Below are 17,401 nucleotides of genomic sequence, written 5' to 3' on the forward strand. Positions count from 1 at the left end.
CAGTAGACAGATCTTAAAGACTTGGTTCCTGGCTCTTCTCTGATCTGTTCTGTTGATTTCACTTACTAATTGAACATCATATATTTACTGCTAGCCTACTATCTGCCAGGTTGTAGGGATACCTAATATCTTCATGCGTGTCAGAAATTGAAGATACAGAGACATTTAATAAATTGTTTTAAGAAAGTTTGATTATGTTAGAGACATACAGGGGACATTCATCTCATGGAAAATTATCTCAGAGATTAACTTTGTCTAATGGGATTAGAATGCAAAAGGATTATTTAAAGTGGGGATTGGAAAGATAAACAGTAATTATCCTGGTGAAGATGTTAGTGGGGGAGTTTAGCATGCTCAAAAGCAAGAGAAGCAGTAGCATCATCCAAGAATTAAGAATTTACTGTGACTAAAGTGTGGACAGAGTTCCAGAGCGCCAATGCCAGATGCACCTGAAAGGTAGGCAGGGCCGTCTTTGTGGGTGGTATTAAGGACTTTACACTTAGTAGAGGGGTTAGTGTGGGCTTCATGTTCTGTTTGAACTTTGGTGTCCTCCATAGGACCTCAGGCAAATCACGTAACCTCAAGTCTATTTTCTAGTCCGAAAAATAGAATAATGATACCTCAAAGACTTATTTTTGGTTGTCCTGGAACTGATTTCTTTCCTGTTGCTTATGTTCTTTTGGGAGCCATTGATACATCACACTCCCTTAGCTTCTTGCCACTTAGTATTCATATGACAAAGTAATTCTCCTTTCCTGAATTCTCTCCTTCGTAGGCAACCTTCGGATGATAGTCTGGCTTCCTGTGTAGCTAGCCTAAAAGGGAGAGAATGTGCTGACCTGAGGACACAAAAGCCCTGTGCCTTTGGTAGTTTTTGCAGCTATGGTTATCTCTGGAAATTAGCAAGCTGGCGTTCTGATTTTATGTCAGTCTTGTGAGTTTGGGTAATGGGATCTGTTCCAGAGAGAGAGATCTATTTGTTATGTACTTTCCCACTGGATTTATGAGCTTTCAAGGCCAAGGACCCAACAGGTTATAGAAAATTCACTAAAATGAGTTACTCGTGAGCTCCTTTCAGAGTAGGCAGCTCACTTTGCCAAAGCTTGTCTCTACTTCTGCTCTGCTTATTGATTGTGAGTTGATTTTGTATATTTACATTTTATAGGAATTCTTCTTCTTCTTCTTCTTCTTCTTCTTCTTTTTTTTTTTTTTTTTTTTGTGGACAGGCAGAGTGGACAGTGAGAGAGAGAGACAGAGAGAAAGTTCTTCCTTTTTGCCGTTGGTTCACCCTCCAATGGCCACCGCGGCCAGCGCGCTACGGCTGGCGCACCGCGCTGATCCGAAGCCAGGAGCCAGGTGCTTCTCCTGGTCTCCCATGCGAGTGCAGGGCCCAACCACTTGGGCCATCCTCCACTGCACTCCCGGGCCACAGCAGAGAGCTGGCCTGGAAGAGGGGCAACCGGGACAGAATCCAGCGCCCCGACCAGGACTAGAACCCCGTGTGCCGGCGCCGCAAGGCGGAGGATTAGCCTATTGAGCCGCGGCGCCGGCCTAGGAATTCTTCTAATTTGTCATTTGAAGTTATATAAATCATCTGAATGATTAATATAGTTAATGACAATTAGGACTAAGGTGTGAGTTAAACATGGAGTAACTAGCTGTTCAGTTATCAGCTGACAAGATGTTAAGTATTTGATTTTGTTGGGTATGTGTGTTCATTTGTCACTGTAGATATTTTGACACTTTACAGTCATTTACAACTAAATCATCCATTTTAATTTTTGAGTCTGCTTTTCAAGTTTAGAAAAGAAAACTCGTTTTTTTTAGTGGTTCTAAACTGGGAGCAGGGGTAGGTGTTTGGCATAGTAGTGAAGATGCTACTTGGGACACCTGCATTTCATAGCAGAGTGCCTTGGTTTGAGTCCCAGCTCCACTCCTGATTCCAGCTTCCTGCTAATGTGAATGCTGGGAGAGAGCAGATAATGGTTCCTGCCACTCATGTGGGAGACTTGGACTGAGTTCCTAGCTTTGGCCTGGCCCAGTCCCAACCATTGTAGGCACTGGGGAGTAGACCAGCAGATGGGAGATAGAATATTCTCTCTCTGCCTTTCAAGTGTATTTTAAAAAACAAAAAGGAAGTGATTTAGGGGTTGCTGTTTGGGGTAGCAGTTAAGACTCTGGTTGGGGGCTAGCGCTGTGTCTCACTTGGTTAATCCTCCATCTGTGATGCCGGCATTCCATATGGGTGCCGGGTTCTAGTCCTGGTTGCTTCTCTTCCAGTCCAGCTCTCTGCTGTAGCCCAGGAAGGCAGTGGAGGATGGCCCAAGTGCTTGGGCCCCTGTATCTGCATGGGAGAACAGGAGGAAGCACCTGGCTTCTGGCTTCGGATCAGCACAGTGCTGGCCGTAGCAGCCACTTGGGGGTGAACCAACGGAAAATGCAAGACCTTTCTGTCTGTCTGTCTCTCTCACTGTCTAACTCTGCCTGTCAAAAAAAAAAAAAAAAAAAAAAAAAAGACTCTGGCTGGGACACCTGCATCCCATATTGGAGTGCCTGGGTTTCAGTATCAGTGCCACTTCTGACTCTAGTTTCCTGTTAATCGGCACCCTAGGAGGCAGCAGATGATAGCTCAAGTAATTGGGTTCCTGCCTCCTACAAGGGAGACCTGGATTGAGTTCCTGGCTCCTGAGAATTTGGGGAGTAAGCCAGCAGATGGGATCTGTCTGTCTGCCTCTGTCTCAAAAAAAAAAAAAAAAAAAAAAAAACAAAAAAACAAAAAACAAACAAACAAAAAAACCCCGACAATCTAATGGATCCTCCTAGGGCACTGGCATATGATTTTTTTAAAGTTTTTTTTTTTAAAGTTTCTTTTAATTTATTTGAGACAGAATGCACTTCCATCTGCTGGTTCATTCCCTAAATGGCTGTAATGACTGGAACTGGTCTGGAGCTGATGCTGGTAGCCGGGAACACAATCCAGGTCTCCTACATGGGTGAGAAGAACCCAGTTACCTGAGCTGCCACCCCCCTTCCAGGGTCTGCATTAGCAGGAAGCAGGATTCCTGAGCTGGAATCTGGAATTGAATCCTCCCATGTGCAATGCAGGTGTCTAACTGCTAAGCTGCTAAGCTACATGCCTGCTCCCCATATGGCTTTTGATTGTCACAGTGATTGGTAAGGTGTAGGGAGACTACTGGTGCTTGATGGGTAAGGGTCAGGGGTGATAAATATCCTATACTGTTTTGGAAAGCCTTCGCAGGGAAGAATTTGTCTGTTCTAAATGCTGTAAGTGTCCCTTTTGGGAAACTACCTGCTGGGTTCTCCAAGTAACCTGAAATAACTATGTCAATAGCTCCATCTAGTGAGGGAATTAGGTAATGGATCTCCTTTCCTTGCAGAAATAAAAGAAAATTTAAAATTCTAAACTTAATATAAAGTAGTATATTGTATTATCATAGACTTTTAGAGGAGGATGGAAAATTGGAGCTAATTTAATCCACCTTCTCCTTTCACAGATAAGAAAACCAGAGACCAGAGAGGTGAAGTGTTTTCTTTAATAACATATATCTAGTTATAGTAGCAGGATCCCTGGCTCTTGTTTTCCAGGTTAGTAGTTTGAGTGTACATCATAGCAAATTGACTATCTTCAGGTTTTATTTGGGTTACTGTTTTAGGTTCTTTGCTTTGTAACTTATTTAAGAAGGAAAAAACAGTAAATCTGAAGGGCATCTCATTTAATGGGTGTGTGGTAAAGTAACTTTCATAATGTGTACATTATGATGAGCATCTTATTTTTTTTACCCAGAGGAATGAGATGGTATTTTGTATATGCATTTAAATTTTAGTTACTGTAATTTACGTTCTGAGTGTTGAATCTAATGATAAAACTTTACCTAAGATAGAGAAACACACACACACACCCACACACACACACACGAAAGTTTATTTGAAACAGAATATATTATATTGATTAATTGACATGCTGGCAATCAAAAGATGCAAAAGATTTTACATGAACCATGTAATACCATGAGTCTCATTTTTCCTCTCTTTTGGAGTACATAACGTATTTTTGTTAAATTGTTTTCCTTTTGAGTGAGAGGGATTGGCAAACCACTGAGTGGTTTAGCTGAAGCTATCTCAAGACTGTCACATTCAGTTGGAAAAAAGCAGTTTTAAATTATTGACTGGAAAATGTTTAGAGAAGTGGGTTGCAAACTAAAGTGAGCTTTAACAAGTGATCCTGTCAGCAGTACTAGAAGGTTATGAACCTGTGAATGTGATTGAGACTGAAATGAACTAGTGTCCTAGTAGGGGCTGATAATGATGTTGGTGCTGATAACACTGATGGTGATATTGACAATGGTCATAACAATAATGTTTTTTCATGGGTGAGGACACTGTTCTGGGTGTCAGTGTTAATTTTTTTTAAGATTTTTTTTTAAAGTTTTTTTTATTTTACTTGAAAGTCAGAGTTACATAAAGAGAGGAGAGGCAGAGAGAGGGAGAGAGGTCTTCCATCCAATAAAGATTTATTTATTTTACTTGGAAGTCAGAGTTACACAAGGAGAGGAAAGGCAGAGAGAGGGAGAGAGGTCTTCCATCTGATGGTTCACTCCCCAGTTGGCTGCAACATCTGGAACTGCTCCGATCTGAAGCCAGGAGCCAGGAGCTTCTTCCAGGTCTCCCACATGGATGCAGGGGCCCAAGGACTTGGACCATCTTCCACTGCTATCCCAGGCCATAGCAGAGAGCTGAATGGGAAGTGGAGCAGCCGGATATGGAACCAGCACCCATATGGGATGCCGGTGCTTCAGGCCAGGGTGTTAACCTGCTGTGCCACAGCACCGGCCCCTTTAAGATTTATGTATTCATTTGAAAGACAGAGTTACACAAAGAGAAAGAGAGAGAGAGAGAGGTATTCTATCCACTACTTCACTCCCCAATGGCTGCAGTGGCCAGAGCCAGGCCAATCCAAAGCCAGGAGCCAGGAGCTTCTTCTGGGTCTCTCAGATGGGTGCAGGAACCCAAGAACTTGGGACATCTGCTGCTTTCTAAGGCCACAGCAGAGAGCTGGATCAAAAGTAGAGCAGCCGGGACTCAAACCAATGACCATATGTGATGCCGGCACTGCAGGCAGCTTTACCCGTTACACCACAGCGCCAGCCTCTAGTGTTAATTCTTGTAATTGTTAAATCTTCCTAACAACCCCCTGAGATATAGGTACTTATCCTCATCTTACAGATAAAACCAAAGGTTAGACAGGTTAAGTAACTTGTCAAAGATCTCACAGATAGTAAGGTTTTTCCTCTCCAAGATAGAGCTATATTCATATTGGAAGTGAAACTTTCTATCTGGTTTTAACCCATTAGAAACAATTTTATTTTCTGCAGTGTTGCCCCTAAAATAATGCCCATTTTGATATCTATTTTGGCTTCTCTAACTCTCATCTTGTAAGAACCTCAGCATGTTTTTCTAGCTGTAGGAGTCCTACTGTTCTTCTCCCACACCCTTGTAGTATTGCTTCAGGTGATCATTTTACCCACCACGTGGGACAAGTATAGGGTGTTACTGGCATTCTAAAAAGATCCAGACCTGCTAATGTCAGGATGTACCTCCTGGATGTGGTAGATGACTGGCAGCGATTTTGTTTGGAGTCTATCTACTAAATAGAAGTAGCAAAATATAAAGATACTTTTTGTCTTTGTATTTTTTTTTAACAAGATTTATTTATTTATTTTAAAGTCAGAGTTACACAGAGAGAGGAGAGGCAGAGAGAGGAGAGGCACAGTGGGGGGCGGGGGCGTCTTCCATTGGCTGGTTCACTTCCCAGATGGCCGCAATGGCCAGAGCTGTGCCAATCCCAAGCCAGGAGCCAGGAGCTTCCTCCGGGTCTCCCATGTGGGTGTAGGGGCCCAAGGACTTGGGCCATCTTTTACTGCTTTCCCAGGCCATAGCAGAAAGCTGGATCGGAAGTGGAGCGGCCGGCTATAGAACCGGTGTCCATTTGGGATGCCAGCACTTCAGGCCAGGGTGTTAACCTGCTGAGCCACAGCACCAGGCCCATGTCTTTGTATTTTTAATGAAGATTTTTGGCTACCGTAGCTTTCAACTTGGTCTAGTTCTATTCATATATTTTTCTCTGGTATTACTTTGGCATTGAGAAATGCCTAAATTATATCAATAGTTGTGTTTTTTTTTTTTTTTTTTTTAACAGGCAGGGTGGACAGTGAGAGAGAGAGACAGAGAGAAAGGTCTTCCTTTTGCCGTTGGTTCACCCTCCAATGGCTGCTGTGGCCAGCGCACTGCGCTGATCCGAAGCCAGGAGCCAGGTGCTTCTCCTGGTCTCCCATGGGGTGCAGGGCCCAAGTACTTGGGCCATCGTCCACTGCACTCGCGGGCCATAGCAGAGAGCTGGCCTGGAAGAGGGGCAACCAGGACAGAATCTGGCGCCCTGACCAGGACTAGAACCCGGTGTGCTGGCGCCGCAAGGCGGAGGATTAGCCTATTGAGCCGCAGCGCCGGCCATCAATAGTTTTTAAACTACCATCCTTTCCTTTTCTTTGTTTTTCTTTCTTTCTTTTTTTTCTTTATTTTATTTTATTATTATTATTTTTTTTTGACAGGCAGAGTGGACAGTGAGAGAGAGAGACAGAGAGAAAGGTCTTCCTTTGCCATTAGTTCACCCTCCAATGGCTGTCACCGCTGGTGCGCTGCAGCCAGCGCACCGCGCTGATCCGATGGCAGGAGCCAGGTACTTATCCTGGTCTCCCATGGGGTGCAGGGCCCAAGGACTTGGGCCATCCTCCACTGCACTCCCTGGCCATAGCAGAGAGCTGGCCTGGAAGAGGGGCAACCGGGACAGAATCCGGCACCCCGACCGGGACTAGAACCTGGTGTGCCGGAGCTGCAACGCGGAGGATTGGCCTAGTGAGCCGCGGCACCGGCCAAACTACCATCCTTTTCATGAATATCATATCCCACTGAGTTTCTAATTAAGTAGTAGCAAATTCTTTGTCAATTAATATGTCCTTTCATGCATGATAATAATATTGGTATTATGGTCTGGATTAAGCTGGCTCCTTCTTTACTTGCAAATTCATGACTTTGTCACTTATGACCCAACATAGCACCTTGCAATGACCCCAGGCAACTACTTGCAGACCAGGGTGGGAAGGAATAGTGTCTGTTGTGTTCTGAGTTCTGGACAGCCTATTTGCAAGAGTTATCACATGATATCCTGATGATCCACTGCTATAATTTCACTTTTACAAGTGAATCTAAGATTCATGGAGACTGAATTATTGGTCCACGGGTGTGAACTCTGGCATCAGACTACTTGGGTCCAAATTATCTTGGCTCTATCACTCCCACTAGCCTTGTGACCTATGGCAAATTATGTAGCCACTGTGGGCCTTGGTTCCTCATGTGATCTGCAAAATGAGGGTAATAGAATGTAACCTCATGAAGTTGTTATGAGGATCAAGTAAGTTCATTTAGTAAGTTGCTGTTTGTAATACACTTAGAAGAGTACCTGGCATATATGTGATTGTTCATTAAGTGTAACAAATAACTGGTATTTTGAACCTAGATATTTCTGGTTCTACCACATGTTCCAGGACCCGTGCGCTTTACTGACACACATTTTCTTACATTTTTCTGGCCAGCTGTGGCCATTATTAGTTCTGTTTTAAGAAGGAAAGGTTGCTGGCCGGCGCCGCAGCTCAATAGGCTAATCCTCCACCTAGTGGCGCCGGCACACTGGGTTCTAGTCCTGGTCGGGGTGCCGAATTCTGTCCCGGTTGCCCCTCTTCCAGGCCAGCTCTATGCTATGGCCCAGGAGTGCAGTGGAGGATGGCCCAAGTGCTTGGGCCCTGCACTCACTCGCATGGGAGACCAGGAGAAGCACCTGGCTCCCGGCTTCGGATCAGTGTGATGCACTGGCCACAGCGCGCCGGCCGCGGCAGCCATTGGAGGGTGAACTAACGGCAAAGGAGGACCTTTCTCTCTGTCTCTCTCACTGTCCACTCTGCCTGTCAAAAAAAAAAAAAAAAAAAAAAAAAGGAAAGGTTGCTTTGAAAGAGACTCGTTCTTTATGCGCTTCCAGAGGCTTGAACACACAGCTTCCTTACTTTGCCATTTTTATTGAGGTAAATGAGTTAGGCTTTTGATGAGCTGAGTATTTATTTTACAAATATTTCCTGTTGGTCTCTGTCAGTTTTTTTTTTTTCTTTCTTTTTATGGTAAGAACATTTAGCATGAGGGGCCAGCGCCGTGGCTCACTTGGTTAATCCTCTGCCTGTGGCACTGGTATTCCATATAGGTGCTGGTTCTAGTCCCGGTTGCTCCTCTTCCAGTCCAGCTCTGTGCTGTGGCCCAGGAAGGCAGTGGAGGATGGCCCAAGTGCTTGGGCCCTGCACCCACATGGGAGACCAAGAGGAAGCACCTGGCTCCTGGCTTCCGATCGGCGCAGCGCTGGCCACACCAGCCATTTAGGGGTGAACCAACGGAAGGAAGACCTTTCTCTCTGTCTCTCTCTCTCACTGTCTATAACTCTACCTGTCAAATAAATAAAAATAAATAAAAAAGAACATTTAGCATGAGATCTACCCTGTGAAATTTTAAGTGTACAGTATAGTATTGTTAAAAACCACACAATGCTGTGTAGCAGACCTCTGGAACTTACTCATTTTGTGTAACTAAGTCTTTGTATCCGTTCAGTAGCAGCTCCCATTTCTTCCTACTCCAGCCCCTAGCAACCATTATTCTATGTCCAGAGCTATGAGTTTAACTTTTGTAGACACCTCATGTAAGTGAAATCATATGGTATTTGTCTTTATATGGCTAGTTTATTTCACTTAGCTTAATGTCCTCATTGTCATTAATGGCAGTGTTTCCTTACTTTCAAGGTCTTAAAAATATTTTGTTTTAGGTAAGTGTTGTGGTAAAGCTGGTAAAACCACAGCCGACATCCCATACGGGCACTGGTTCGTGTCTCAGCTGCTCTACTTCATATCCAGCTTTCTACTAATGGCCTGGGAAAGCAGTGGAAGATGGCCAAAGTACTTGGGCCCTTGTCACCCATGTAGGAGACCTGGATGAAGCTCATGGCTTCATCCTGGTTTAGCCCTGGGCATTCGGGCCACTTGGGGAGTGAATCAGCAGGTAGTAGATTTCTCTCTCTCTCTCTGTCCCTCTCTGTAACTTTGACTTTCATAGAAATAAATAAGTCTTTCAAAAAATTTTGTTTTATATTCACTTTGTACCACATTTTCTCAATCCATTCACCTGTCTGTAAGCATTTAGGTTGTTTCTACCTCTTGGATATTGTGAATAATGCTATAGTGAGAGGGGGCGTGCATATGTCTCTTTGAGTTCCTGATTTCGACTCTCTTTTGGGTAAATATCCAGAGTGGGATTGCTGAATCATATGGGAATTCCATTTTTAATTTGTTGAATGACCTCCACACTGTTTCTTGTGGTGGTTGTACCATGTTATATTCCTACAGACAGTGTCCCAGGGCTCCAGCTTCTTTTTATCCTTCTGACACTTTTTATTTTGTTAATAATAGCCATCCTAACAGGTGGGAGTGAGCTCTCACTGTGGTTTTTGATTACATTCGCTTTTATTTCCCTGATGATTTGTGATGTCGAATATCTTTTTTCCTATACCTTTTGTCCATTTATATGCCTCTTTTTGAGAAATGTCTGTTCAAGTCCTTTGGCCATTTTAAATTATGCTATTATTACTTTTTTGCTATTGAGTTGTAGATGTTCTTTGTATGTTTTGGGTATTGACCTCTTATCAGATCTAGTGTATGCAGACATTTTCTTCTATTTCATAGGTTGCATTTTAATACTGTTATTTCCTTTGCTGTATAGAAACTTTTTAGCTTGCCATGGTCCCTCTGTTACTTTTGCTGCCTGCGTTTCTGGTATCATATCTAAGAAAGAAATGCCAAAACCAATGTCATGAAATTTTTCCTTATTTTCTTCTAGGAGTTTCATGGTTTTAGATTTTTATGTTTAAGTCTTTAGCCATTTTGAGTTGATTTTTGCATATGGTGTAAGTAAAGGTCCAGTTGCTTTTGCATTTGCATGTTCAGATTTCCCAGCATTATTTGTTGAAGAGACTATCCTTTCATGAGGATTAAACTTCTGTGTAAGTTCAGAGGGATAAAGCATATTTAAATCGTAACAGTTAATGTGGACATTTTAAAACCTGGAATATCTTTCCACTTATTTTTGTCATCATCTATCTTTTATAGTTTTCAGTGTCTAGGTCTTTTATTACCTTGGTTAAATTTACTTCTAAGCATTTTGTGTTTTTATTTTTTTTAGCTCTTGTAAATTAGATTGTTCCCTTATTTTATTTTATTTTATTTTTTTTTGGATAGTTGACTGATAATGTGCAGAAACACTACTGATTCTTATGTATTGATTTTTTTATCCTGCTCTTTACTAAATTCATTAGTTCTAAAACTTTTTTTTGGTAGAGTCTACAGGGTTTTTACATCATCAGCAAGTAGTGATAATTTCATTTCTCCCTTTTCCATTGCAATGCCTTTTATTTATTTTTCCTGCCTGATTGCCCTGGCATGGACTTCTAAAACTATGCTGAATAGAAGTTGAGAGTGGACATCCTTGTCTTGTTTCAGATATTAGAGGAGTGGCTTTAAATTTTTCCCTGTCGAGTACATCGGCTATGAACTTTTCATTGGGGAGCTCATTCCTGTGGGTGTGTAGAATTTATTCACAATTTCTGCATGGATATAGATATTACACATACTTTATACATAAGCACAAACATATCTTATAACATATAAATGTGTATATATAAATATAGATCATATTTATATGTATGTTGTATATATTTATGTTATGTATTCCTGTTTATATATGCATTTGTGTATATATATATATATATATCTTTGTATTAAAGTAAAGTACCTTGGGTTCTTAGTTGTTTTCTTTTCTTTAAATATTTGTTTATTTGAAAGTCAAAGTCACAGAGAGAGAGGTAGAGATAGAGAGAGAGATCTTCCATCTACTGGTTCACTCCCCAGTGGCCACAATGGCTGGGACTGGGCTGGGCCAAAGCCAGAAAACAGGAACCTCCTGCAGGTTTCCCAAATGGGTGGTGGGAACCCAAACACTTGGGCCATCTTCTGCCGCTTTTCCCAGGCCATTAGCAGGGAGCTGGATCAGAAGTGGAGCAGCTAGGACTTGAACCATTGTCCATATGGGATGTTGGCACTGCAGGCGGCGACTTTACCTGCTGCACCACAATACCGTCTCCCCATTTGGTTCTTTTCAACTCGGAGTACTCAAAGATCTTAAAGAATTACATTGCTTGAAATATTAAATAAAATTTACTTGAATTTCAACTTATTTTTTCTCTGCATTTTTCCCACATTAAAAAATGTTTTAATGTTGTTTGTTAAGAAATGATTTAGCAATGCTGGCATTGTGGTGTAGGGGTAAAGCTGCTGCCTGCAATACTGGCATCCTGTATGCGCGCTGGTTCAAGTCCAGGCTGCTCCGCTTCCTGTCCATCTCCCTGCTGATGGCCTGGGAAAGCAGTGGAGGATGGCTCAAGTGTTTGGGCCCCTGCACCTATGTGGGAGACCTGGAAGAAACTCCTGGGTTTGGCCTGGCCTGGCCCCAGTCAGTATGGCCATCTTGGGAATGGAAGATCTCTGTCTGTTAGCCTGTCCCTCTCTGTCTGTAACTAACTTTCAAACTAATAAATAAATCTTTACAAAAAAAAAAAAAATTATTTGGCATGGATGTTGACTAGCTATATCACCATATGATATTCTATATTTGTGTTTTTAGGTATCACAGTTGCTATTTTAAGGCTTTTTGATAGCATAAAATACAATGTAATTTTTGGCTTTAATCACAAAATCTTTTAAGAAATATAATCACTTGTTTTCTAGTTACTTCTAGAGAAAGAGTAAGGCAAGAAGAATGAGTAGAATAGACTTATAAAACTATTCATTAAGTCACCTTATTGACAGTTTAAAATGTTACTGTATTAAACTTCAAAATTAAAAGTCCTGCTCCCTCTTTACCATCAACTACTTCAGTGTGCTCTCAGGGCAGCTACTGTTCAGTTCCTAAATAGCCTTTTAGGAACGTTCTGTGCATATGAAAGAATATGTATATGGCTGTGTATGGAATGGTGCACACAGGTACACTATATACATATATACCCTGTTTTGGTGGTTTTTTTTTAGAAAAAAACCATAATATTTTCATAAGATATTTTAAAGGGATTAAATATATTCTTTGACATTGAGGAAAAATATATTTATTAAAAATGCAGCTGTCTTTTCTGTATGTTTTTGTGCTGTCTCTAATTACTCTAGTGATAGAGATTAGAAGTAAAATTTCTTTGGTACAGTTTAATATCATTGTATTTTACAACCTTATTTTTATGAGAACAGAAATTTTTAATTTGTGAGGAAGATTTTACTCTTGACACATTCTTTAATACTCATCATACTGAAAATAGCAAGTTATTTTGCAAGAGTGGGATTATTGCGAATGTTGGGGAGGTGAAATATTTCTTTTCTTACTTTCCTAATTTTTTTAAAGATTTATTTATTTATTTGAAAGGCAGAATTATAGAAGTAGAGGCAGAGAGAGGGTCTTCCATCTGCTGGTTCACTCCCCAAATGGCTGCAATGACTGGAGCTGGGCAGATCCGAAACCAGGAGCCTGGAACTTCTTCCAGGTCTGCCATGTGGGTGCAGGGGCCCAAGGATGTGGACCATCTTCTGCTTTCCCAGGCCATAGCAGAGAGCTGGATCAGAAGTGGTGCAGCCGGGACACAAACCAGCACCCACATGGGATGCTGGCACTGCAGGCAGTGCCATGCTATGCCTGCTATACCACAGCACCAGCCCCAAGTTCTTTTATTTCTATAATACCACATCATTTGAGTTTTTTTTTTTTCAGCAATGAGTGTATTTTTACTTTTTGCAAAATAGTTTTTCAAAATATTGATAGAAACTGTTTTAAAACATGTGGTAGCATACAGGTAAATTTTAGAAAATGTCCTCATTAGCTAAGTGTGCTGTTACTAATATGGTTTTAGGCTTGTGTGGACGTCAGAGCCAGTTCGGTGTTTTGGCAGCAGATGGAATTTGCAGATAGCCTCCATGGCCATCCCAAGTTGCCAGAATGGTTATCTACGCACCCGTCTCATGGAAACAGAGCTGAGCACCTGGATAGGCTAATCCCTCAGGTGAGCTAGCAATGTGTAAGGAAGGACATTTTAAAAAACTATATAATTTATTTTTAATGCTATTACTTCTTTTGCTTAAGCTATATTGTTTATTTGTAATGCTATTTCTTCTTTTGCTTAGAGTTTTAGCCTATGAACTGTTTTGCTTACTATAATTATGCATTATCAGTTCTCACAGGATTTGATTAAAAAGTAAAATCCTGTTTGTCCACAAGTCTTGAGAAGTAAATTACTATGTACAGTTGACTTATCTCCATGGTGAAGATATTATATCTTTGGTATTAATTTTAACTGATTTGATGGAAGTTTAAACATAAAGCATATGATTTTCCTTTTCAACATATTGACCATAATTTAATCTTTCCTTGGTGATTGAAACATTTTGTGAAAACTACAAGGTAATGAATTGTGCGAAACTTTTGGGTTAACTAGATATTAATTCCAGTTGTTTTCTTAGAAAAAGATCTGTTCATGTTAGTTTGCTTCCTGGTTATTTCTTCATAGAGTGAGGCATATATAGTCTGGGTTCTGTTTTTGTTTTTCTAATAAAAGAGGCAGCTTTCTCTTAGGTAGTTTTTACTATCCTCTGAAGATCTTGATTTGTTAATATCACTCATAATGTTTCTGTGGCTTTCATGCTGGCACAAAGTAGATGTCAAGGATCTCTAAGCCAGGTTATAGGCTCACTTCTGTCTTACTTGCATTATATTTGCTGGTTGTTTTCGAAAGCAGAACACTCTTTAGGAATTTAATATCTGGTATTGTACTATTTGCTAAAAAACACAATAGATCCAGTGCTAGTATGGAAGCATCTTTCTGTATGATATCAAATGCAGCTCAGCTAATATTGCTTATCTATGAGTATTGAAAGAATGAAATGCTAGATGTAGGGAATAAGCCATAGTTGTTGGTATTTGCATGATTTTCATGATGATGAGTACAGAGAATATGACTTATGAAAAAGTAGAAATATATAAAGGAAAAAAATCCACATCTAGTTTGGAGTAATAAATGAATACAAGATTCATTCATTCATTTGATCAGTATTTATTGATAATCTACAGTTCTGTGTTCTGTTGCTGGGAAGTGAACAACAACAACAACCACAAAAAAAAAACCACTCTCTATTTTGCTGGACCTACCATTCTAGTTAGGTAATACAAATAACAAACCAAAAAACATACAGTATGCTGATCACTGAGAAGCGTATTGGGGAAAAATCAAGTCAAGGAAGGCTTCCTTGAACAGAATCTGGGGGGATGCAGGGAGCAAGTCTTTGGCTACTGAGCAGAATTTTTCCAGCTAAGAAAGTAGCTGATGCAGAGGACCAGAAGAAAAAGTATGTTTGGTGTGTTCAAGGAATAGCAAAGAAGGCACCAGGAATGGAGTAGATAGAGGGCAGAGAAGGATATAGGTCGAAGACCATGAAAGATCTTCTAAGCTATTGTAAGGACTTTACTTCAAGCGACATGAGAAGCCAGTGGAGCATTTTGAGCATGGGTAGGTTGGTCTGATTCATGTCTTGTAGTGATCAGTGGGTTGCTTTGTGGAGTAGACTATAGTGGAGCAAGGATGGAATAAGGAGCTACTTTAGGAAGCTCTTACAGTATTCTTGGTAAGAGATTTTGGTGGCTTATACCAAGATATCTTGTAGCAGAAGAAAGGGGAGAAAAACATGAGATTCTGGATATGTTTGAAAAGAGTGATGACAAGATTTGATAATCTAGGCATACTGTGTTTGCCGTTTATGAGCATTGGGGATAGCCAGGCAAGGTTTCCTAACACATATCTTTGGGCGCCTGTAGTAGAATACCATGTAGTCCGGGTGGCCTAGACCCAACAGAGCTTTATTTCTAACAGTTCTGCAGGCTGGGAGGTCTTAGATCAAAGTGCTGGAAGACTGGATCTGGTGAACACTCACTTCCCAGTGCGTAGGCAGCTCTCTTCTCCTTGTAACCTCACATAGTGGAAGGGGCAGGATGGTTCTCTGGAGCCTCTTTGATAAGGGTACCACGTCCAGTAATGAGGCTCTACTCTGATGATCTAGTCGCTTCCGAAGGCCCTGCCCTCTAGCTTCATCACCCTGAGGGTTAGGATTTCAGCATAAGAATTTTGAGGAGGATACAGATATAAAGTTTAAGGTAATACCCATTCTAGCTAGATTTCATTTATACTTTTAACTTGAAGAAACAATATAAAGGGAACAGCAGTGAACTTGACCTGATATAATATATAATAATCATTCCCCTTGATGAAGCAGTATGAGCCTGGGACAGATGTGTTTCATCAGTAACTGGTTTCTGCTAAGGTCCTCTGACTCTGAGAGCCGCCTCCATGTTACCCCAGGCCCAGAGACCTCATAGCACACTTGTTACGCCTTCACCTGTCTCTGCAGCTGTCCTAACTGTATGACTTTCTCTCAGAATTTTTGCTCTTTTTCTTTTAACCCAGTACAATTCTAAAAATAATGTTTATTTAAACTGAATGAATTCCATCCAACTTTCATCTGAAGCCTTTCCTAAATTCCGAGTTGTCATTTTTTCAAATCACTGAGGATCTTCAGAGAAATCAAAAATATGCTTTGGAGAAGTCAGTAATAATGAATTGATTGGTGAATATGAAGAAAAATGGCTGGAGAAACAAATGTTATTTGGGAACCAATGATGAAGAAAAAGATGAGAAATGTTTTCTTCCAAAAATAAAGTATCCTATTTCAGAAACTTAATTTGAAAGCCTCATATAAATTTCTTATATTTCCCACCCCAAGTGATTAAATTCAATTTGAAAGTAATAAAACTCTACTACAATATTGGGACTAATTCAGTGGTTGAAGTGAAACTGATAGTTAGTGCAAGGGTATATTGTTAATTAGAATACACAGTCATAATTCAGAGATTGGAATTCCGTACTTTCATAGGTCTAATTTCTGTAATGAAAGAAAGCAAATCCTCAGGCAGTGTGTAGAGTTATGTGAGTCTGTATACTACATAGATTACATTTTAAAATTAATATGTTTTATTTAGGATTCTTTTCTGCACAAGTAAGTGTGTTATTATATTCTACCTGAGGCTCCTGTCCTTTGATTTTTCGTACATTGTGGTTTAAGTGATACGCATTTCAACGGTGGTTGGGAGTACAGCACTGACCGGCCTGGGCAAAAGGTGATGATTTCAGAGTCACCCCCAAAGGGCTGATAATTGAACCAATAAAAGTGGAAGCATTCACCTGCATAGTGAGTAGAGAAGATCCAGTGCAGATTTATAATATTAGGTATTTCCCATATTTAATTGGTGGGAGGAAGACAGAGCCTATTGTAGACCAGATTCATAGGAAGAGAACCAAGAAAGCAAGATTCTATGGCTGCATGATGACAATGCAAATTTTTATAATTTGATTTTTAAAATTTATTGTATTCATGGAGGATCATTACAAAAATATGATTTCTTATCATAGTATATTAGCTTTTTTTTTTTTTTTTTTTTTTTGGACAGGCAGAGTGGACAGTGAGAGAGAGAGTGACAGAAAGGTCTTCCTTTGCCATTGGTTCACCCTCCAATGGCCACCGTGGCCGGTGCACCGCGCTGATCCGCAGGCAGGAGCCAGGTACTTATCCTGGTCTCCCATGGGGTGCAGGACCCAAGCACCTCCCATGGGGTGCAGGATTCCACTGCACTCCCTGGCCACAGCAGAGAGCTGGCCTGGAAGAGGGGCAACCGGGACAGAATCCGGCGCCCCGACCGGGACTAGAACCTGGTGTGCTGGCGCCTCAAGGCGGAGGATTAGCCTATTGAGCTGCGGTGCCAGCCCAGTATATTAGCATTTAAGATGTTTTAAATTTATGTATTCAACAGATGTTTACTATTCACATGTTGTAAGTGATATGAACTAAACAAAATCTCCTCCTTCATTAAGCACACGGCAATAAGGGGAGACAGACAATAAGTTGGGGCTGGGGGAGGTGGGCTCTCTGGTGTCTTTATTTTATAGAGATACAAATCCCATTCAGAATTCAGGGTCCTACCTTATGACCTCATTTAACCTTAATTATCATCTCCTTATAGGCCCAACCTCCAAATACACATTGGGAGTTAGGTTTTCCAGACATGAATTTTATGGGGAAAAAGTTCAGTCCTTAGCAGATGAGTG

General features: G+C 41.0%; 1 protein-coding gene across 5 annotated transcripts in view; it reads left to right on the forward strand.

Moving 5' to 3' along the window:
• The window catches only part of OMA1 (OMA1 zinc metallopeptidase), a 79,832-nt gene that overhangs the window by 41,730 nt on the left and 20,701 nt on the right, over positions 1-17,401 (forward strand). For 4 of the 5 annotated variants that reach the window (XM_008265179.4, XM_008265180.4, XM_070078438.1 and 1 more), the window contains one exon: positions 13,106-13,255. The exons of the other annotated variant lie outside the window; for it this stretch is intronic. In XM_008265179.4, coding sequence (XP_008263401.1) covers positions 13,106-13,255 — 150 coding nt within the window. The remainder of the gene's footprint in view (positions 1-13,105; positions 13,256-17,401) is intronic. 5 annotated transcript variants of the gene reach the window in all.

The sequence above is a fragment of the Oryctolagus cuniculus genome, chromosome 7 (assembly GCF_964237555.1).
Source record: "Oryctolagus cuniculus chromosome 7, mOryCun1.1, whole genome shotgun sequence".
Taxonomy (NCBI): Eukaryota; Metazoa; Chordata; class Mammalia; order Lagomorpha; family Leporidae; genus Oryctolagus; species Oryctolagus cuniculus.